Source organism: Megalopta genalis, chromosome 1, assembly GCF_051020955.1.
Source record: "Megalopta genalis isolate 19385.01 chromosome 1, iyMegGena1_principal, whole genome shotgun sequence".
Lineage (NCBI taxonomy): Eukaryota > Metazoa > Arthropoda > Insecta > Hymenoptera > Halictidae > Megalopta > Megalopta genalis.
Genome location: NC_135013.1, coordinates 32694476 through 32717307, shown reverse-complemented (window position 1 = coordinate 32717307; position 22832 = coordinate 32694476). Strand labels below are relative to the sequence as shown.

General features: G+C 47.6%; 3 protein-coding genes across 27 annotated transcripts in view; 1 reads left to right on the top strand and 2 right to left on the bottom strand.

Annotated features, from left to right (window-relative positions):
- LOC117217962 (phosrestin-2) overlaps positions 1 to 5058 on the top strand; it is a 77384-nt gene extending 72326 nt beyond the window's left edge. For all 3 annotated transcript variants that reach the window (XM_076525823.1, XM_033465898.2, XM_076525822.1), the window contains 2 exons: positions 1062 to 1343; positions 3801 to 5058. In XM_076525823.1, the coding sequence (XP_076381938.1) occupies positions 1062 to 1343; positions 3801 to 4094 (576 nt within the window). In that variant the 3' untranslated portion in view covers positions 4095 to 5058. The remainder of the gene's footprint in view (positions 1 to 1061; positions 1344 to 3800) is intronic.
- LOC117217963 (sex-regulated protein janus-A) overlaps positions 1 to 6104 on the bottom strand; it is a 105596-nt gene extending 99492 nt beyond the window's left edge. The window contains exons 1-2 of the mRNA XM_033465899.2: positions 5881 to 6104; positions 5545 to 5718 (exon numbers count right to left, since the gene is read on the bottom strand). Coding sequence (XP_033321790.1) covers positions 5545 to 5718; positions 5881 to 5938 — 232 coding nt within the window. The 5' untranslated portion in view covers positions 5939 to 6104. The remainder of the gene's footprint in view (positions 1 to 5544; positions 5719 to 5880) is intronic.
- A 689-nt stretch (positions 6105 to 6793) lies between these two features.
- The window catches only part of cac (calcium voltage-gated channel subunit cacophony), a 248293-nt gene continuing 232254 nt past the window's right edge, over positions 6794 to 22832 (bottom strand). For 15 of the 23 annotated variants that reach the window (XM_076525766.1, XM_076525756.1, XM_076525755.1 and 12 more), the window contains 3 exons: positions 22333 to 22365; positions 20015 to 20504; positions 6794 to 18381 (listed from right to left, as the gene is read on the bottom strand). In XM_076525766.1, coding sequence (XP_076381881.1) covers positions 18075 to 18381; positions 20015 to 20504; positions 22333 to 22365 — 830 coding nt within the window. In that variant the 3' untranslated portion in view covers positions 6794 to 18074. The remainder of the gene's footprint in view (positions 18382 to 20014; positions 20505 to 22332; positions 22366 to 22832) is intronic. The other 8 variants (XM_033466213.2, XM_033466211.2, XM_033466222.2 and 5 more) reach the window with 3 other exon arrangements.

Here is a 22832-nt window from a genome sequence, read left to right as displayed (position 1 = left end):
TTTATTAAATATATATATATATAATTAATTAAATTAATTAAATATATCGACTTAAAAACAAAGTGACTTATGCCACTTTCAAAATAAACGGCTCAAATGTTAGTATAAATGTTAAGCATTTCTTCTAAATCGAATGAAAATAGGAAATTTAATCTTTTTGTCAGGAAGATTTACGAACGAAGGTAAATTGAGACATCAAAGAAACAAAAATTGTTTCATTCTATAATACTTGGAAAATTATTAACCCTTTGCTTATAGTCTGACGAGTTTGACTCGTGATGGAGATTTCTAGTAATAACCTGCTATTAACACTTTTAATAACTAAGGCACCTTTTAGTAACTTCTATTCAACGCTATTTTTACCAAAGGGATTAGAGAATATTAAATAAAGAATATTAAATATCGATGAGTCTAGAAGAAAATGATTATTAACAAGCAATTGAACAATATTCATATTTAACACTACTTTTACCGATGTTCTGTAACACACAATCCACCGAATTAATTTTGCGACTACAGCGAAAGTCAAGCAGCGATTATAATTATGAAAAATATCTTGCCCGATAAATATAAATTCTCCCTACAAAATATCCTAATCATTGCAATCACGATAAAAAAAAACCGGCACAGCGAGACTAAAACTAATCGACGAAGCTCGAGAAAATAATAGCGCGAAAAATTAACAACCAAGAAATTCTATGCGATGGAAAAATCGAGACGAGGGCAAATCGGTTCCCAAAGCTCGCGAGAAGAAACCTAGCGCAATATTTACAAGCGATAAATTTGTTCTAAATGGCTTGTTGACGTTGCACCATGGTGCATCGCGATGCATCGACGAGCGCGGCGAGCATTGTTTGCAAACGGGCTCGATACCTGCTGACTTTGTTCGGACAGTTTCGGCGAGCACAGCGTCGCGTGGGCGGGGAAACGATCATTTTAGCCGGGGGTAGGGGGCGGGGCGATTATTTTCGCCGGGGGTAAACTCGGTCGAACGCGGCTCCTCGCCGTTTCGCGGGGCCGAGGATTAATAACGTTCCGCTTTGACCTTTGACCGTGCGCAGATTTTCATCGTGCAACACGTGGACGTGTGCATGTTCAGCAACGGGAAGTTCAAGAACGTGGTGGCCCGGCTGTCGTCGCAGGAGGGCTGCCCGATCGTGTCCGGCAGCACCGTGAAGAGGACCTACACCCTCCGACCGATGAAGGGCTCGACCAAGAATTGGATCGCGTTGGAGGACAGCTACACGAAGGCGGGCGCCAATTTAGCCTCCACGGTCGTCTGCCCTGGAAGCTCGCCAGACGACAGGAACGTTTTCGCGATTTACGTGTCGTACTACGTGAAGGTAATAATAATTGGGCCGTTCCGCGACGAATTTCGCTCCGCCGTGAAACTAAAAGGGGGGACCCTCGGAGTCACCGCTATTTTCGAACCCGAGGACTCGCGCGAATTTTACGATTCTCACGTATTCTCGCGGAAAACTCCGGGAGTTCTCGCGTCACCCGGACAACTTGCTGAATCCGGTGGAAACTTCTTTTACAGCGAGCTACGAAGTTTTCGGCCTGTTCGTTTTTCCTTGGTCGAGGAACGAGCTTCCGTAGCTCGAAGTTCGGGTCGCGAGTACAGTAAATTCTCCTTAATCGAGCTTGGAGAGAAAAATGGGCAATCAATTTTGCGACGACTATAACGAAAGTCGAGAAGCGATTCGAAATCGTAGAACTTAAAAAATGTTAAAAATATCTTGCACAATAGATATAAATTCTTTCTAGAAGAAGAGGAACGATTGTTCCAGCCACGCGGCTCGTTTTTATCGTTGTTGACGATCGAAAACTACAAGGAGTCGCAAGAATGTCTCGCAATCCGGAAATAAAAGGTACCTGACGTGATTTCGAGGAACTTTTTCCTTAGCGAAAATGCAATCCGCGGCTTCGTTTGCGAGATATTAACGAAAAACGGAGACCAATGAGAGGCGAGCTCGGCTGGCGCGGGGAGTCCCGGCGCACGAAGCCCAGTCCCGCTCATTGGCTCGGCCGTCTCGGGCCAGTCGAGCTCGCCTCTCATTGGCCAGCGTTTTTCGCTAATAACTCGTAAACGAAGCCGCAGATCGCATTTTCGCAAAGGAAAAAGTTACTTGAAATGACCTCAGCTACCCCTCATTTTCGGCTGTTAAAATAATTGTGGAACACCCTGTATATGAATGCTATTCAGATTTTACTATTTTTACTTGCATTATAATTATATTGTAAATCATGTGAAGATTCGGGACTCCATCTTCCATGCACGTTCGCATAACATTTTCAAAAGGATTCATAGCAATTCAAGCTGGAACCCCCCATTTCCGGATTGCGAGGCGTTTTTGGGACACCCTGTACAAAAACGAGCCGCGAGGCTCGTATAATCGCATCTCCTCCTCCCAAATTTCCCGTTTTTGTACGAGCCGAGCGTCAATTAGGGAGAATTTACTGTATGTACATCTAAAAGGAACGTTTCGGTACGCGAAACTAAGTTTCGCCGACTAACTACATTGCCAACGATGCACTCTTCATTGCCCCTTTACTTAGGAAGCGACTGTACTCGGTTCAACGAGTCGAGACAGCGCGGAAAAACTGCGTTCGCATGCCAGGTACTCGTTGCCAAACGCTTGTTCGTTGTTGGCGACTGATGGAGCGAAATTGCATTGTTGCGTAACTGGCGCAGCATACTGGCAACGCGAATTTTTGTGCACACTTCCGGAAAGGGAAATGGCCTTTGATCAGATTTCATTCTCCTTGCGACTTCGCCCCTTCCGCCTGCTTTATTGCTCGCGAGTAGACCGTGGATTTTATTCGTTCGCGATAAAAACGAGTGAAACGCGGAGTAGTGAAAGTATCAGAATTTAAGTGCACTGTTGTCATTAATAAGAGATGCAAATTTAAGATGTAACTTCTGCTTCTATGTACAGTGAATTCTCTCCAATTGTTCCTCTGCTTGTAAACGAAAATGGACAATTTCGGAGGAGGAGATACGACTATTCATTTTATAGTATTTTTTTATAGTCGTCGATCGTCAACAATTATACAAACGAGCCATTGTTCACTTTTGTTCACAAGCTGGCGGACAATTGGGGAGGATTTACTGTGTTAAGTTCTTCGGAAAGTTTGCTTTTCTGCTCTTTTATATAAATTCAATGGGACGAACTTTCCGAGCAACCTAATGCATAATTCGTTTGGAACAACAATTTGTTACGTTGCCCGAGAAGTTCGTTTCGTTGAATTTATATGGAAGATTTGAAACGAGCTTCCCAAACGATTTAACATCCTCTCTCTCTCTCTCTCTATCCTCTCTCTCTCTCTCTCTCTATCCTCTCTCTCTCTCTCTCTCTCTCTATCTATCCTATCTATCTTTATCCTCTCTCTCTCTCTTTATCTCTATCCTCTCTCAATCTCTCTCTCACTCTCTATCTATCTATCTCTATCCTCTCTCTCTCTCTCTCTCTCTCTATCTCTATCCTCTCTCAATCTCTCTATCTATCTATCTCTATCCTCTCTCTCTCTCTCTCTCTCTCTCTCTCTCTCTCTCCCTCTCTCTCTGCGAAGATCCGCAGTTTACTCGCGACTAGTATCATAGTGAGGTGCACTTCGCGGTCGGTTCTATTTCTATCTCGACGACTATCCCGAACATAAACCCCGACGACTCTCCGCACATCTCAAAAGCTCGGCTCAAGCCGCAAACCTCGGCGAAAGGTGGTCGAATCCTCGACTCGACTTCACCGCGATTCTGGTCGACGAACATTTCCAGACTCGACTAATCCGCTGTTTCACAGGTGAAGCTGCTGATCTCGGCGATGGGTGGCGAGGTGTCCCTGAAGCTGCCATTCACGTTGATGCACACGAACACGGACCCGGACCTGGTCGGGTTCCCGTCGCCTATTGGCGAGCCGGCCAAGCTTTTGGGGAAGCCGAGCGACGAGCCGGCGGAGAGTCTCGACAGGTCCGAGGACAACGGTCAGCACAGGTACAAAGGCAGCAAGCTGGAGCCGATCAAGGAGAAGTCGAAAGAGCTGAGGGACATCGACGTGGATCTGATAGAGCGGTGCGAGGAGGGCGACAGCACCTGAGGGCAGGTGCAGACCGCCGAGGCAACGAGGTCGTCGTCGAGGAGCAACAGCGAGTCGAGGAACGTGAAGGCCGCGAACCACAAGAACTGCAAGCTTGGATTCGACATACACAGGGCTTGGTGCTGCTTCAGGAGGGCTTCTTAGTAAAAGCACGAGCCTAATTTCACGACGCGATAAGCGCGAGTGTAGGACTTCGCGGGTGAACTTCGCGACGAAGTCTCGCGTGTCACGCGCGTTTCGTCGCTGGTTTCCACGCGAAATCCTTGTACAGCTCTTTGTCCGAGAAGGGAAGTTCACTGGGAGCTCGTGCTTCGCGAGATCTATGATGTAACGTCGATGGATGTCGATCTAACAGGCCACTGTTATACCACTTTGCCAATGAAACCAAGTAAAATCGTTGCGAGTCACTCCCGTGCGGTTCCTTCTCACGATATTCCTACGGTGAAAGTTATACTGCCCTTCCGATTGCTCTGCAACATGGATCAGTGATCCTGGATCACACGCTGTGGAATCTACTCATCCTGACTCACTACGCGCGCACACACACATACACTACAGACACGCACACATAATATACACGAACAAGCGCAGCCACCCACCTCGGGAGTCAATTGTACACACGGAAGATGATATATACATATTCTATATATATGTATATCTGAGATCTATTTTTTTAGCTGACGATCGTCACGTAATTTCTAGGTTTTTATTTGTCTCGACGTGAATGTTCTGTGTAACTAAGCTAAGCATCCTCTAAGTCACTGTACCTTGTAGGATAGTAACCATTCGATGGACGGAGAGAAGAATCGTCTACACGCAGAGATGTACAGGTCGTCTATTTGTTATTGAACATAGTAAAGCTACCTGCATACGAACGTGTAAAACAGTATGCGTGGACTGCACGCCTAATGTTGTGAACAGCTTGTGAATGATTTACTATTAAACGGGAATTTTATCATATGTACCACAGACTTGATTATTTCGCCACTGGAACTTGTCACACTTTTATCCTCGATCGAAACGCACGATACATTCGTGGGCACAGGTGAGAAATCGTACGGTGTTAATTTAAAATTGATGATACTTTACCGTGATTGTGAGATAATAAGTTATCTAGAGTTACGTGGGAGAATTATTAAGTAAATTAAATAATTCTTTTTAGGTAAACATTCTCCCGTTTCCAGTTTTTTGGTAAAGGGGAACTTTTTCTTTCTCCCAAATACCATTTAATTTGATATGTTTGTTACGAGTTAGATACTGTAATTAAAAAAAATCCTTGAACTGAAAAGTAAACACATCTCTGAGGAATGCACGAGGATCGATAGGTATCTGGTAGGTAAAGCGTTGAGACAAGCTCGCAAAATATTTGAATATGTCAACCAAGTAAATAAGCCGGATACAACAAATAAATATACGCAATTGAAGAGAAGAGCATAGCAAATTGACTCACCGTGATACGGTGACTTGGCATAGCCCCTGACAATGGGTTTGGTAGCTTTAGTATTTTCATCTTGCACATTGATTAAAATATACTTGAATCTTCCATGACCATCGATATCCACGTCAGGCACTTTGTTCAAAGTCTCAGACATTGTAGCGTAACGTCTGTTGGTTGAGAGAAATGCTGGAAATTACATAACCTATAATCGCTGCAATAGTTTCGGTACACGATTTGTTGGATTGATAAAATTCATAAGAATTATATTGGAAATCGTTTCCAAGGAAACAAGCTTCGTAAAACTGAACAGGGAGAAGGTTGTTAGAGCGTAATATTCGTGATAAATACCTCTAAATATTGAGAGCCGGCTAGCCACTATACCAAAACTTTGGATACTTCGAACCATGTAGAACGCACGATAGATGGCCTTATAGACATATATCCTCAACGCAGTAGAATAGGACGACCAAGGGATCAGACGTCGATCGATACAGACGATATATGTACTTTCAGATTATTCGATTAAACTTAAGTTTTCTGGCTAGTTTTCAACTTACCAAAACAGCGCTCCTATGTCGTAGAATCCAATGGATAGAGGCTGCATTAAACGCTTCTATTTTTAAAATGCTTTCGCTACGTTCGTAACTTTAAACGCTTATAAAATAATTAAAGTCGCGTATTTGTGAGTGAACATTCCATTTCCTAATAGCCATCGATTTTTTACTCATCATCGGAGTCGATAATCAAATAAAATATGGAATAGGTGCAAAGAATTGACCTAATTGTATGCACGCTAAGATTTGAAAAAGAGCGCCCTTTGCGACAGGTGGCGCCGCCGGTGGTCAAATATTGAAACAGAATTCAGAGGTCCGTACAGCGCCAAAACGCGCAGCGGCAAAACGCTCAAACTGCTCGTCGAATTACCGGCGGAGTAAATTTTCATACGGAAACGCACGGTGGCGCCATCTGGCGGCACCAAGGGAACAGTTTCGGTCGGTAATTCGTCGAACAGTTTGAGCGTTTTGCCACTGCACGTTTTGGCGCTGTACGAACCCCGTTACTTTGATTCAAAGATTCGCCGCGCGCGGCGCTACTTGTCGCGAACACCGCGATTTTCAAATTATATAATAAATTATATTAATATTTGTAACAATTCCAACACCAATCGCATCAACTTATTCACATTCTTCTCGTCGAGAAATCGACGATCTCCGGCTACAGGATGGACGGCGCGTGTCCCTCGCGAAGCAATGAACACCGATTATTTTAACACATTATTTTATTGGTTTTTTCCTTAAAAAAAGAATGAACTTGAAATCGGTTGTTAGGTTCTTGGATTCTGGCGAGTAATGACTGGGCATTTCGAAGCGACGATACACACTAATTTGCAAATTGAACTAGCTATGTATATATGTATATGTACATACATGCTATACACGCATATATGTATATATAATATTTATATATATATATTTAAATATATATATATATATTTTTTATATGTATAAGGTAGGTATCATCTCTCTCTCATTTTACTGCATAGTACATAAGTAATGATGCAATCATGTTTACGATCGTGTTCGTTCGTTCTATAATTCGCTCTATAATTCGCTCTCGCTCGCACATTCACGCTCGACACCGAACCGGTCGTTTTTTTATCATTTTCCTCATTTTTTTATTTCGTAAATTCAAAGAATAATCGAGAATTTTATCGTTTACGGTTGTTGTTTTTTTTTTTAATCTTTTTCGTTATTCGCATCCGTCCCCGCGGCGCACGTGGGGTGGGGGAGCACCCCTCCCTCCCCCTGTTTCCTGGCAGACGCGACACAATCCTGTTCGCCTAACCACGGGGGAAACGGACGCGATACAATCGAACGTCCGCGACACGGCAAGCCCGCGAACCCGTTTCGCCTCTTTTCTCACAGGAGATTCCCGATCGCGCCGTTCGCCGATTCTGGGCCCGTTTTCTCGCGCGTCTGCCCCGGCGACGCTTGCCAGACGCGCTCTTCGCAAGATCGCCGCTTCCGTTCGCGCGTCGCGAACCGGTGTCGCGATCCACGGATCATCCGTATCGACCCTCGGCCAGCGCGAACTTCTCCTTCAAAAAATCGATCTCCCGATTCGAAGCCAATTCGAACGGTCGGCACTGTCGCGCTAGGTCCGACAGAGGAAATTGGTCTTGCTCTCTCTCTCTCTCTCTCTCTCGAGGTGAACAATAACAGGTCGCGGAAATACGTGAAAGGAGAGAGAGATCGGCACCGAAAACCGCGAGAGAAGCGTGCCGGCCTCGCGAGGGTCAACACCGATGATCACCGACGAGGGATGAAAGAAACCCCGGCGGTGCCGCGTTTCCCGCGTGGCGTGCCCAGCGATTCGTCGAACCGTTTTGAAACCGTTCGCATCGTGTGCCGGTTCTTAACGCGACCGGCTCTGAAAGGCGAGAAACGCGAAGCGCCAACACCTGACGGCTTGGCAAACAAGTGAACGCGGAAAGGAAAAACTCTGGGCACGCGGCGCCGAACGCGGCGAACGATCGGAGAAAATGCGGTCGCTTGTATGCGGCCGATCGCGATCGCGCTTAATCGTCGCTCCTGTCGTTCGCGATCTCGACGTGGCGCGGACAGGTGTAATAGTACATATAAAGGTAGAATCTGCGCTGGATCTGCTCTTTCTCCCGTTCTCTCTCTCGCTCGCTCGCACTTTTTCTCTCTCTCTCTCTCTCTCTCGTTTTCACTCGCTCTCAGTCCCTACCGCCCACGAGAAAAACAAGTGTTCCTTCTGCATTTTCACGTATGCATACGCCTATGTATATGTATATATGTATATATTTATGTATATATGTATAAGTAATATACAGTAAGTGTACAGTAACGCGAAGATTGCCGGGATGTTGCGCGAGCCGGTCGCCATCGCGCCCGGCGACGACGACGACGATTGTAAGCGGGGGGTTGAACGCGCGAATCGGCCGGCGTTGAATTCGGAGGTAGTGGATCCCGACCGTGGATCGTTCCGCGGGTTTTTCGGCGAACGTCGCTGTGATCGTGAACTCGCGTGAATTTCTGTTTGTTTGTTTTTTTTTTTTGAAAAACGTGAGCCGTTGCGCCGGTGGACGCGGAAAAAGCAACCGGTCGCGCAGAATCGGCCGCCAATCGTCCGCCATTCACGCAACTGGCAGCAGCGCACTCGATATTTGCGTTACGTTTTCCCTATTATATACCCTTTGTCATTTTTAAAGTTAGGTTTAGTCGAAGTTATTAAAGCTTTCAATGGGATTTTTCCACTTGTTTTCTCTCCACCTTTACACAACGTATATATATAACAATGGTACGCGCGACTATTAAACGGTTCTACGGAATTCCATGTCTCGCCCTCTCTCTCTCTCTCTTTCTCTCCTCCGGTCCCTTTGTCCCCCTTCCTTTGTCACCACCCTTTCGCTGTTTCACTCGCGCGAAGCACACGCACACAATTCCCCGTTTCTTCGCGCGTTTCAATTCAGGCACCGGCCGTGCGCGACCCGTCGCGTCCCTTTTCGCCCTTTTCGTCCCTTTTCCATCCCCGATATCCTGCCCCGTCCGCGCTCGATCCCGCGGACCGGGTCCCCCGAGACCCGCGGCCGGCCCGCGGATCCTCGCGCTCGCGGCTCGAGAAGACCGTGAATCCGCGGTGACTTCGATGAACTCGAACGCGACTGTGGGACACGGTCCGACCTCGCGTTGCACTCTACGCGCTCCAACTATTCCTAATTCGATCCCTGAATCGAATCCTAGCCGAGTCCGCCTAGAAATCCGCCTGGAAAATCGCGGATCCGCGCGGAGATCCGCGGCTCGCCCGTCGAGCTTCCGGCATGTCCGTCCGTGGTTTTCGTTCTATCGCGGACCAGGGAAACGTCTGCTTGTTCCGCACGCGTCGGAGCACCGCGTGTGCCTCGATAACGATTATAATCGACTGCGATCGCGTGCTCGAACGACGTCGTCTCGAGAGCGCCGGTCGCGCGGCGACGGGCTCGAAGCGAGCGTGTCACCGCTTCCGCGGAGAACGTGGATCCGCGCGAGGGGCCGTTCGCCGCAATCGGTCACCGTCGATTTTCCGTCGATTCGCTCGACGATCGTTCGCTCGATCGTGTTCCCAACGTCTCGATCGATCGACGGAGGGAAAAGGGAACGCGACGTCCGCGGCCCTTCGTGCAAAGCGGATCTTCGCCGGCGAGCTGGCTCTCCTCCGATCTCCTCCGTTCGACGATGAAATGTGCGCGAGATGGAACGATTGAGCGAGCGGGGACAATTAAACTTACTTCTTCGAAGTCGCGCGCGCGTAGACGCTTTGTTCGTATAGAAAAACCCTTCGCGTTTTTGCCGCGCTCCAGCCTGCCGGCCTGTTCCTCGCCGCTTTCTCTTTTACCCTCGTCGATCGTCCGCGTCCCCTTCGCGATCTCGCGTAATAATTAAGGCAACTCTTGTCACTGTTCAACCGACATTCGTCGACCCGTATGAAGATCGTCTCCCTCCGTTCGGCTTTCCTTCCGTTCGCGCGACTCTTTTAGCCTCGATCTCGATTCGCGCGTCGTCCCCGTTTTTCCGCGCCGAGTCCAATCCAGTCGAATCGGGCCGAGCCGTCGATCGGACGGCGAACGATAAAATATGTTTCCTCCTTGCTGGGCGACGAACTCCCCCGATCGTGGCCTCGACTCGATTCGACGATCGTCGACGACCCCGAGCGTCGTCGATCCTTCGCCCCGATCCTTCTCGATCGACCCTTCGACCCTTCGAATCACCTGGCACGCGCGATCAAATGGGGGAAAAAATGATTGAAACTCGGACACCGCGATCCACGTTCTCCCCTCCGAGCCCCTTCGATACTGTACATATTTCGCCTGTGCAGAAAGAGATAGAGATAGAGAGTGAGAGAGAGAGAGAGAGAGAGAGAGAGAGAGAGATGTAATAGTGTATCGACGAGATTTCGATTATTTGCAAAAGTATGAAACTCTACGGAGCTCCGGCTCGTCGACGAGCCGAGAGATCTAGTGTGACGAAGTTTATATCTCATAATTATTCCAACAGCTTTCCCCCCCCCCCCCTCGCCGCCCATCGTCCTCCCTTGTCGACTACCCAGCTTTCGTTCTTCGCCCGACACGCTCGCGAATCGCTTATATGTATATATATATATATTTATCGAGAGGGCGAATCCCAGAGTGAATCGTTACGGTTTCACAGTTAATTCGTTCGTAACCCAGCGAATCTATCTTATATATTTATACATATACACACACGTACCCATATATATGTATATGTATATATATATAATTATATATAATTAATATAATATAATTATATATAATTAATATAATATAACTATATATAATTATATATAATTAATATAATATAACTATATATAATTATATATAATTAATATAATATAACTATATATAATTATAAATATAATTATAATTATTACATAATTATATATATATGTACATATACATACATACATATATGCATAAATACATAAATAACTGATGCATAATAACGGCGGATCTGTTACGTGTACATATTATTTATATGTATATGTGTATTATTTATATATTTATAGGTATTATATATTTATATATATGTATATACATATATCTGTATATATATATGTATATCTATATATATACATACATATATATATGTATAGATAAGTAGAAAAACCTCTTAATCGTAGTGTGTTCATTCATTTACGGTAACCACGCGCCCCCTATATATCCGCTTCGGTCCTCCTCCTGCCTCCGCCCTCCTCCTAATTATTACAAATAAATGCAAGTAATGAAATCGTAGATGCATCCGACTCGAAGATGATTCCTCGGTGAGATTCTCTCTCGAATCCCGATTCCCGCGAGTGAGAATCGAGGGAGAACACGCTCGCGGTCAACACGTCCGTCATACTTTCGACGAGCGGGCTCGTTCGAAGCATTCGATCGGTCTCTCCCCGACAAGATGGCCGCGGCGTTCTCTCTCCGTCCTCTTCGCCCGGTTCCGGCACCCTCTCTCGTCCCGGGCACGTCCGAGAGTTCGAATCTCGGACGTCGCCTCGGGAACGAACGCTCTCGAGAGACGAACCGAGCGTCGCGGAGAGGATCGCGAGGCTTCGCGCGACGAAACCGAAGAAAGTTCCTCGGCCGCGTCGGACGCGACGGTCGCTTCCGGTCCCGAAGAGGGCGACGCCTCGGGTCCACGGCCATCGTCGTCGAGATCCGAGACGTCGGATCGATCGGATGAAACGCGTTTCACCGTTTCGCGCCGCGAGGCGGCGGCCGTCGGGTTCCGCGTCGTCGCGATCGGATTCCGCACCCCTTCGACTCGAAGCGCACCCCCGAAATCTTTCCTCGCGCGTCCTGCGTCGATCGACCGCGTCCGAGCATGCGCGCGCGCGCGTACGTACGCGTTTGTGTGTCTGTATACACGGGTGTGTTTTCGTTATACGCATAGTTTCTCCATTTACCGCTAGATTTATAATTACATTTATACGTATATTCCTCGATTAAGAGCTAAGAGTAATCCTTCAATTATATCGCCATCGCCTTTCTCGTAAAGAACTATTCGATTTACCGCTAGAGTCATCGTTAAGAACTTGGTCATATGCTCGCTCGTTACGACGCTAAAGAGTTTCGTAAAGTTTTCGCAAGATCCGCCGCGGACTTCCGTCGCCGAACACGGCGCGAGGCTGCGAGCGAGCGCGAGCGAGCGCGCGCGCGGAACACGGGACACCCCTTTCTCGCCGACGCGAGCAACCCTTCGCCTACGCGGCACGCGTTCGCGCGCGAATTTCATTCTCTCCGGTCAGCCAGTCGCACACGCGATCATTCGCCCAGAGGACACCGATCTCGCTAGCACGCTCCTTCGCCCCTTCCCCCCTTTAACAACCCCTCCGCCTGGATCCGCGCTGCCGGAATCGTTCGCGAACGCGCCCCGAGGCCGGAGAATGCGTCCGACGACGCGACGGCGACGCCGATATCTGGCTAGATTCCTCGGATTTATCACAGAAAAACAGTTTTTTGTTTTAACAATATCCCGCATCCCCATTCGCGCCTGCCAGAAGAGCGTTCCAGCGTTCGCCACGGACGATCCTCGAACCGCGCGCGCGCTCGCGACCTCCTTCGGAGAACCGAAGACCGATCGAGCGGGCTCGCCGGTCGAGGTCACCGCGAACGGGGGTCACCCCGGTTTCGTCCCGGCGAGATCCGGTCGCGGAGATCTCCCGTTCGGCGATCGACTTCGCGAAACGTGCGCGGTTTTCCTTTTCCTCGGATCGGCATCCGACGAGAACGATTCGAAGGCGCTCGAAAGCGCGCGCGCGCGCGATGCGAGCCGAATCTTCGATTCGGCGCGGAAGGATCGAGGAAGAATCCGCGGCTCGAATCGCGGCGAACGCGATGGACGAAGGGAGAAAAAGTGTAGAGCACGCCCGCCCGCGCGCGATTTTCGGTTCGCCGGACGGCGAGTGCGCGCTCGCGCTCGCGCGAACGAAAGGAAAGACCGAGCGTCCTCGGCCCGCAATCAACAGATACATCTCTGCGTGTGGTTTCTCGATCGTTTATTATACTTATGTGTCCGCGTTACAGAGACGTGTACGAACGTGACGGGTACCAAATACGAGAGTTTATAAAGCACTTAAGGGAGAACAACCACGCCACGACTGGGAGACTCGAGAGATGCCCCGGTCGTCCTCCTCGTTCGCTTCGCCCCTGCCGTGTCGTTTCGACGCGACGGAAGCGGAGATTGCTCGCGAGAGCCGCGCGTTCACGAGCTACTCGAGATATATGCCTCGAATCGCGTAGCGAGCCATCCGCGATTATTTATTCTAGGCAACGAAACGCGCGCGCCCTGTCCGCTCGGCCGGATCGCGACGTTCCTGGCCTACGTTCGATCAAACGACGGTGATCGAACGCTCGCCGTTCGTCGGATTCGCGGTCGGTCGAGATGCACGCGCGCGCGGACGTTGTATGGGACGTGATTCGGGATATGCGTGAAACGATCGATCGTTTCTACGCGATCTACGACTAAATTCAAACGCCGGGAGACACCCACGCATTCACACCGCTCTCTCTCTCCCTCTCTTTCTCTCTCTCGCACACGCACGCACTCCGTTCTCTCTCGCTCGTTCTCTCTCTCTCTCTCTCTCTCTCTCTCACTCGCTTACTCGCTCTCTCTCTCTCTCACTCGCTTACTCGCTCTCTCCCTCCCTCTCGCTCGCACTCGCACTTTCTCTCCACCGGCATTCTCATTCGCACACGCACGTTTATTACCGATTACGCGCGTCCACCTACGCGTAGACGCGCTCCCGTTATGTGTGTGTATGTATACGCGCTCGCGGGCAAAAAGAAAAGACGTACGGCTTTCTTCTTCGCATCGCTCTATATGTCGCTTCCGCTATTTTTCTTCGCTTTTCCAGTTTTCTCTCTACACCCCCACGGACCGTCTTCTTTTATATACATTTATGTATGTCGCGTTGTGTTTCCGCTTGAAACACCATCGCACGATTGGCAGTATGTTACAAGTGTTTTTTTTTCATTTTTGTTTCATCTTCTTCACCCATCGAAATTCTTCAACGATTCTTCTCCTATATAATTATAGAACTCCGATACGGCTACGCAGGCGCGCGCGCTTATTCAGCGATCGATGTGTTTCTCGTGACGTTATTTTGTGTTTGCGTGTGTGTGTGTGTGTGTGTGTCTTTTATACGTAACCTCGGTGTTCTCGCGAGTGTTTGTGAGTTTGGGTGTTTGTAACGTGTACGCTTGTATTATGTGTATGTGTGTATGTGTGTGGGTGTATGTATTTACGACAGTATATACGTATACCAATACGATATTATACATATACAGCGGATCGTAAATGTATACGTACAAAGAGTTGTTTTTGTTGAAGCGAATACGAATGGTTCGTCGACTCGCGCGCGTGTGTGTGTATCTAGCTCGTGTGCTCGCGTTACGTGTATATTCTATCTTCTGCGTGTAGCATGTAGAGGTGTACAGTTTTACGTGTGTATCGATTGATCGATGCCTCACCGTTATTTTTTCTCTCCTCGTTCACTTTAATAATCGTACAATTACAGTGGTAGTAACAACAGTAGTAGCAATGGTTTCTTTGTAATCATTAATAAAACGTTTCGGTAATCGTAGCGTTAGTAAAAGTAGTAATAATAATACTATTAATAACAGTAATTGTAGTAATAGTAGTTGTAATTTAGTAGTAGTAGCAGTAGTAGTAGTAGTAATAGTAGTAGTAGTTGTAGTAATAGTAGTAATAGTAGTGGTATTGGTAGTAGTAGTAGTAGTTGTAGTAATAGTAGTAGTAATAGTAATAGTAACAGTAGTAGTAGCAGCAGTAGTAGTAGTAGTAGTAGTAGTTAGTAGTAGTAGTAGTAGTAGTTAGTAGTAGTAGTAGTAGTAGTAGTTAGTAGTAGTAGTAGTAACAGTAGTAGTAGTAGTAGTAGTTAGTGGTAGTGGTAGTAGTAGTAGTTAGTGGTAGTAGTAGTAGTAGTTAGTGGTAGTAGTAGTAGTAGTTAGTGGTAGTAGTAGTAGTAGTAACAGTAGTAGTAGTAACAGTAGTAGTAGCAGCAGTAGTAGTAGTAGTAGTAGTAGTAGTAGTAGTAGTAGTAGTAGTTAGTAGTAGTAGTAGTAGTAGTAGTAGTAGTTAGTGGTAGTAGTAGTAGTAGTAGTTAGTAGTAGTAGTAGTAGTAGTAACAGTAGTAGTAGTAGTAGAAGTAGTAGTAGTAGTAGTAGTAGTAATAGTAGTAGTAGTAGTAGTAGTTATAGTAGTGGTAGTAGTAGTAGTAGTAGTAGCAGTAGTAGTAGTATTAGGAGTAGTAGTAGTAATAGTAGAAGTAGTAGTAGAAGTAGTAGTAGTAGCAGTAGTAGTAGTAGTAGTAGTAGTAGTAGTAGTAGTAGCAGTAGTAGTAGTAGTAGTAGTAGTAGTAGTAGTAGTAGTAGTAGTAGTAGTAGTAGTAGTAGTAGTAGTAGTAGTAGTAGTAGTAGTAGTAGTAGTAGAGTAGTAGTAATAGTAGTAATAGTAACAGTAGCAGCAGCAGCGATAGTAGAGTTGTGGTTGGTGGTTGGGTGGTGTTTGTTGGTGGATGTTGTTCCTGTTGTTGTTGTAACCGGTGAGAATGGTACAGTAATCGCTAGTAACAATGGTGGTGGTAGTAGTAGTAGTAGTAGTTGCAGTGGTGAATAGTAGTAATAGTTTAGTGTAGCGGTAGTATCGATGGCGGTAGTAAGTAGTGGTAGTAAATTTTGTAGTTTAGTTAATAGTAATAGCGGTAAGTAAGTGATAGTATTTAAGTAATTTTAATTAGAATAGTAGTAGTAGTAGTAGTAGTAGTAGTAGTAGTAGTAGTTGTAGTAGTAGTAGTAGTAGTAGTAGTAGTAGTAGTAGTAGTAGTAGTAGTAGTAGTAGTAGTAGTAGCCGTAGGTTTACGTTCCTCCTGCCTCGCATACGTTAGCGGCGTTAATAATAGTTAGACGGGAATATTCGTAATTTCCTTTCTCCCGCAGGTTGTGTGACAGTTTTTTTAATCGATAGTTTAGCAACGACGGCGGGAACGTTTTCTTTTCTCTCTCTCTCTCTCTCTCTCTCTCTCTCTCTCGCGTTTAATCGAAAGTTTATGAGGTAATTTACAAGTGCTCGTGAAATGTATACTTAATCCGCGTCCCCCCACCCGAAAAACTACGCGCCACCCTCTCGAGAAGAACAGCCTTCGTTCTCGAGAGGACGCGATCGATCGGCCCTCCGCGCCGTACCCCCGATATCCTAAATCTCGTCGCGCACTTTTCGTTCGGTCACATGCATTATATATCGTCCGTGTCACCGTGATCAAAAAACAGCCCCGTGAACGTGCCCCGGTTATATCGACGGTGGTCGCCGCACGTTCTCTTCGCCAGCCCTCGGCCGTCGGTCGGAGCCGGCGTCGGTGTCGGTGTGCGCGCCTCTTTCTTTTCTCTCTTTCCACGAGAAAGCAGCGGCGGAATAACGTGTACTTTTTCTTACGATACAAGAGATACGGTTTCAGTAAAAATTCCTACGTATTTAGTTCGATGTATCGTTCAGCGGCTTCGAGTACCAGTTCCCTCTCTAGCCTACCCCCTCCGATCCTAGCGATCGTCCCGCTACCAACAGCGATTCGGGCGTCTTGTTTTCAGTCGCGAAACAAGAGAAAAGAAACACCGGTACACCGTCGCGAGAACCCTCGGGGCAGAGAGAGAGTGTATTATCCGTTGTCTCTCGATTCTTCCTCGACTCTGGCGGCCACGAAGAGAGGCGAACGACGAGCTTCTCTGGCGCGCGCGAACAGTTCCCACGCCGTTCCTCGAGGAAGACGCGCGCCCCCCGCGTCTTGGTCAGTCCATTTACACCCGGAACGCTCCCCCTAGGGCCGCGTCTACTCTCCCCTCGAGGAACGGCTCGCGAAAGGAACCTCGAGAACACTTGTGTTTCTCCAGGCGTGTGTCCCGGCGTGTCGCGGGTTCTCGCAACGAGCAGAGTTCGGCACGGCCGCGGCCGTGGATAAATCGTCGGTAACCGCGTCTAGAGAGATCCGAAGCGGACGCTCGACCGTATAATCGTATAAAAAGTGGATCCTCCTCGGCTCGGTCCGTCGATTAAAAAGCACACAGCGGAGGAAGCTTTCGAAGTTCGAGACGAAAGAAAGATTATCGCAGTGAAAATAGGGAAAGTTATGTTTTATATATATACATATATATACATATATGTATATATATGTATATATATATATATATATGTATATATATGTATATATGTATGTATATATACGGAGCGTCCCGCGCTTCTTCGTTTCCGACGCACTTCGTCGCTCGCGCGACGTCCGGGCGCGCGTCCCCTTCTTCGGCCCGGGAGACGTTTCTTGATACCGAGACGTCGACGTAGACGTCATCGTCGTTCCCACGGCACCATTGTCTCTTCGATCGATCGTTGCGCCTCGACGATGCTCCGGGCTCGGTTCTACGTCGCGTACGCATTCACGTTTGCGTGTGTATGTGTACGTATGTATGTATGTGTGTGGTTGTATATGTTAACTCGTATATTCTCGCGCGTTATTCGTATATTATTATTAGTATTATTATTATTATTATGAGTGTGTGTTCTGTCTCTCAGTTGTCCCCCTGTAACGGATCATCCGATGTTGCTCTCGGTTCGGTCGCGTCGGTCTCTCCTCTCTCCTCAGGGAAGAACCTCCTCTCCTCGACCTTCTAGCGTCATTCGTCTGGTCTCCCCTTTCTTCGCTCCTCTTCTTCTTCTCTTCTCTTCTCTTCTCTTCTCTTCTCTTCTCTTCTCTTCTCTTCTCTTCTCTTCTCTTCTCTTCTCGCTCTCCCTCCCTTGTGTCTCCGGACGAACTTTCGACCGCTTGGCTTCTCCTCCAGGTGTACGGAAACCCATATCCATGCCGACGCTCGTCTTCCATCCGTCGTCGATCGTTCCTCGATCGAATCAATTCCGAATCGAATCGCGCGTACACCATCCGGTCCCCGCGGAACTTAATGAACCTCGTTAGATCGTCGATCGGCTGCCGATCGACACCGGACTAGTTCCCGAGCTTCCCACCAAGCCGGTCGATCGGTGTTTCACCAACTCCCGTACGGTCGCGGGATGATCATCCTCGACGATGCATGCGCCTCCCTCGCCGGAAGATTCACGCGCAGACCCAAAGACGCCTGGGGGCGTCCACGTCACCGGACCACCGTCCAGGGTCCCACTTTGGCTAGCACCAGTCGTCGTCGTCGCTGTCCGAGTGTCTCGACCTGGACGAACAAGTTTATACACGGTGGATCGAGGAATAGGGGCGAAGAGTACAGTGCTGGACAAAAGAATAAGACGGCTCGACGTTATTTTCGAATTCGTTTATATTTGAGCGTAAGAAACGTTCACTTTATACATTGCATATATATGTATATGTATGTATGTATGTATATCGTATCGATTGCTCCTCGTTTCGCTGAAGCGTTCGATGTAGCGTGGAACCGACGGATTCTCGTTTTATCTCGTGTCTATCCGCGGTCGAACGCTTCCTGCCAGGAATCGCACGTCTCGTATTTTTTATTATTTATTATTTATTATCTCGATTTGTGAACACGCATCTGTATCTTTTTCGCAAACCTACTCGTGGTATACGAAAGCTTGGAGATTTTGTGTATAGTAAATTTTCTTTGATCGACGATTGGGTGCAAGAATGGGCAATTTGGGAAGAGGAGACACGATTATTTGGAGGCTTCCGGTTCGTTTTTATAGTTGTTGGCAAACGGTGACTATGGAAACGAGACGCGAGGCTCGAATAATCGTGTCTCCTCTTCCCGAATTGTTCATTTTCTTGCGTAATCTCAGCGTCAATTAGGGAGAATTTACTGTACGTAAACTCTGGAGGAGGTACAGTCGCCTCGCAAAGTATGTTGACGCTTTTTCGAACGGTATAACTTTTTTAAAATTGGTTTGGAAGACTCGAATATTTTTGAGATGTTATAACGATTAGTTTTCTTTGAGATGAGTGTAAAGAAAGTTGTTTTTAGATTGCGATTCATTGGAACGATGGAAAAATTAAGAAACGATGCTTTTTTAGTTTTTTGTCCGAGCTCATCACGAAGATTTAGAAAATGTACTTTGTTCGCTATTTTGTTTGCAATTTCATCGAAATTCGTTGACCTGGACAATTAGAAGCTCACGAGAATCGCTGTTTTCCACGAATTTTAAGCAAAAAGAGTAGTCCTTTTTTCGGTTTAGTAGTCCCTTTTTTAGCTCTTAATTTTATGTTAAAAAACTTTTCATGTTTTTTAGATTGCAATTATATTTGCGATAATATCTTAGATTGCGAGTGTATTTTTTTATAAAAGCTTAAGAAACATTAGTCTTTAATTATTTCATCATTCCAATCAATCGCAATCTAGAAACCTTCTCATGTTTTTTAGATTGCAACTAATTGGAGTAATAAAAAAATTAAGAAACGATGTTTCTTAAGCTTTTATAAAAAATATACCTATTCTATAGAATCTTATACAATCTCATAGAATCTCATAGTATCTCATAGTATCTCGCACTCGCATACTCTTCAAACATAAAAAGTGTTTTAAATAGCGATTGATTAGAATGATAAAAAAAATGAAGAAACGATATCTCCCAAGCTCTCATAAAAAATATACCCATATCATACAATCTCCTAGAATCCCATACTCTTCTCAAACTCCCCCACAGAATCTCCACGGATCAATCGTCTCAAAACTACCCCCCGCGCCAACTTCAAAAGAAACATAAACTCCGTGCCAAAAAGTCATCGACATAATCTCCAAGCCGCCCGCATATCGCGAACACGTGTCTACTACAGTGTGCAAAGTGAATGTTCCCCATCACTGGAATATGCAAAACGCTAACTATGCTAAAGCATCGTGTCGAGCGCCTTATTCTCGAATCCAGCGACGGTGCACCAAGTGCCGTTTGCTCACCTGGGTGTCCTCTGTTTAGCCTGCGGCTGGGGCTTGTACCCGTTGGGCACGGGGCTGGGCAGTAAACGGCCCCCGCGTCCCATCGCGACGGCCTGCTCGAAACTGAGCGGACAATGGCTCGGTTGCATGCCCGGCACGTGGCCGGGCGGCGGCGGGTGCTGCATGCCCGGCGGGATGGGCACGTGCGTCGGTGACGCGTTCACCTTCGGGAAGTTGATGTTCGCCGACTTGAGCTGAAGGGTCGATGGCTTGTTGGGCGTCTGTGGCAGTCGGCGACGCGGCTCTCTCCTGGTCGCTAGCACCGGGTGGCTGTGCTGATGGGGATGATGCCGATGATAATGCTGGTGCGGATGGGCGGACTGCCGGCCGCCTACGGGGCTGGGACTCCTCGATCGCTGCTCCAGGCTGGTCGTCCCGTAGGGTCGACTGTGTACGATGTGACGAATGGGACTGGGCGTCCTGACGGGGCTCGTCGTCGCGCTCCACGGACCTGATAGAACACACCGTTAGCAATCCATGGAAAACCGGGCGCCACGGGCGGCTCCTAAATCAGGCTCTAGCGGCCGCGGTCTAGCCTAAACTGTGGCCCTACGGGTTGGACGCTATGTCATGGTTATGTCAAGGTTACGCGGCTCCTAAATCAGGCTCTAGCGGCCGCAGTCTAGCCTAAACCGTGGCCCTACGGGTTGGATGCTATGTCTGCAGTTATGTCAATGTTATGCGGCTCCTAAATCAGGCTCTAGCGGCCGCAGTCTAGCCTAAACTGTGGCCCTACGGGTTGGACGCTATGTCTGCGGTTATGTCAATGTTATGTCAAGGTTATGCGGCTCCTAAATCAGGCTCTAGCGGCTGTAGTCTAGCCTAAACTGTGGCCCTAAGGGTTGGATGCTACGTCACCGGTTATGTCAATGTTATGCGGCTCCTAAATCAGGCTCTAGCGGCCGCAATCTAGCCTAAACTGTGGCCTTACGGGTTGGACGCTATGTCTGCGGTTATGTCAATGTTATGTCAAAGTTATGCGGCTCCTAAATCAGGCTCTAGCGGCCGCAATCTAGCCTAAACTGTGGCCTTACGGGTTGGACGCTATGTCTGCAGTTATGTCAATGATATGTCAAGGTTATGCGGCTCCTAAATCAGGCTCTAGCGGCCGCAGTCTAGCCTAAATCGTGGCCCTACGGGTTGGACGCTACGTCTGCGGTTATGTCAATGTTATGTCATGGTTACGCGACTCCTAAATCAGGCTCTAGCGGCCGCAGTCTAGCCTAAACTGTGGCCCTACGGGTTGGACGCTATGTCTGCGGTTCGAGAAACGGGATGCCGAGCGCCATTCGACGGGAAGTCGGAGGGGTGGAGAAAAGGGTTTCGATGATCGCTAGCTAGAGAGCGTCGATCGTCGTTGGTGTCTAAGTAAACTAGCTCTTTACGTATCACCCTAGCTGATCGGAGTACCAAAAGATCGTAGAGTCTCTGGGCGAGAGCGGTCGGGTCGACCGTCCTGGTAATAGTGCAGGGGTTACTGTGCATTTATCGGGGGTTCGATCCATGAGGGGGTTCGATCATGCTGGGACGCTTCTAAGTCGCCGCCGGGAGATCCGACAATCGGTGCACCAAACGAGCCACATGCCACTTCGCTAAATTGGATCTCTGGCGACGCGTACCGACGTGTTGCACTTTCTTTGCTTTCTTTGCTTTCGTTTACGACCGGAACGGAACGGAACGAGCGCGGCTTGTTGCAGGGGTCGTGCACTCTCTAAGATGGTTGCAGTGTCCTTGCTACGCTAGATCGTCTATTCTACGGGTCCTGGGAGAGAAAGAGAGACAAAGAGATACGCATTCGCCTACGTGTCGGTGTGTGTGTGTGTGTGCCCAGTGTGCTGGTGCGCTGTTGGAAGCCTGTGTGCGTGTGCGTGTGTTTGTATGTGTGTGTCTCTGTGTGACCGTCTACTATCCCGTGCACGGTGGCGTTCGTACAGATCAGAAAGATTTTTAAACAAAATCAGAAGAAGCGTCGTTCGACTAACTGCTGGCCCCGTCTTCATTATTGCGTATAGATGTCTGTGTGTGCGCGTGTTTGTGCTTGTGTCCGTGTGCATTGCTCGAATGCGTGGAGCAAACAAGACTCTATTCTTGCGTGGTGATCGTGTGACTGTATATGTGTGTGTGTGAGAGAGAGAAATGTGATAAACAAAATAATAAAATAGAGAGAGAGAGAGAGAGAGAGAGAGAGAGAGAAAGCCAAACGATCGTAGTATGAAGTACAAGTAATAAGAAAATTGCTTCGGAACAGGGAATTCAAACGGAGTTGCCAAAGAAATTACCATCGTCGTAATAGTCGCAGTGGTCGTAATAGTCTTTGTAGGCGCATAACAGAACAAAACGAAGAAACGTATTACATCGAGTGACACAGAGCCTCTGCCTCTTGCGAGTAACACCATTTATAGCGGCATTCGTAATTCCAATTCGAGTCGCGGGCCTGCGAGCCTCCTCTTCCGCCAGCCGATTGCGAGATTCGTTTGTTCGTTCGACGTGGGAGAAGCCGACGAGAAATCAACGTTCAGCCGTCGCAAAAAAGATAAAGATAAAAATAGAATCTGAAACTGTTCCCCGAATTCCGAATTCTCCGTTCTCCGAATCGAGATAAGCGAGAACTGCTCGCTTTGTCTCTCGAATTCCGATTTTCCCACGTCGGAACGAGCACACCGAAAGATCACGAGAACGACTCGATCCGCAATATATCTCAAATTACAGAATCATAATTCATAGAATCGAACGATCGAACGACGAAAGCAGATCGCGCGAAGATCGGCGCGACAGTTCG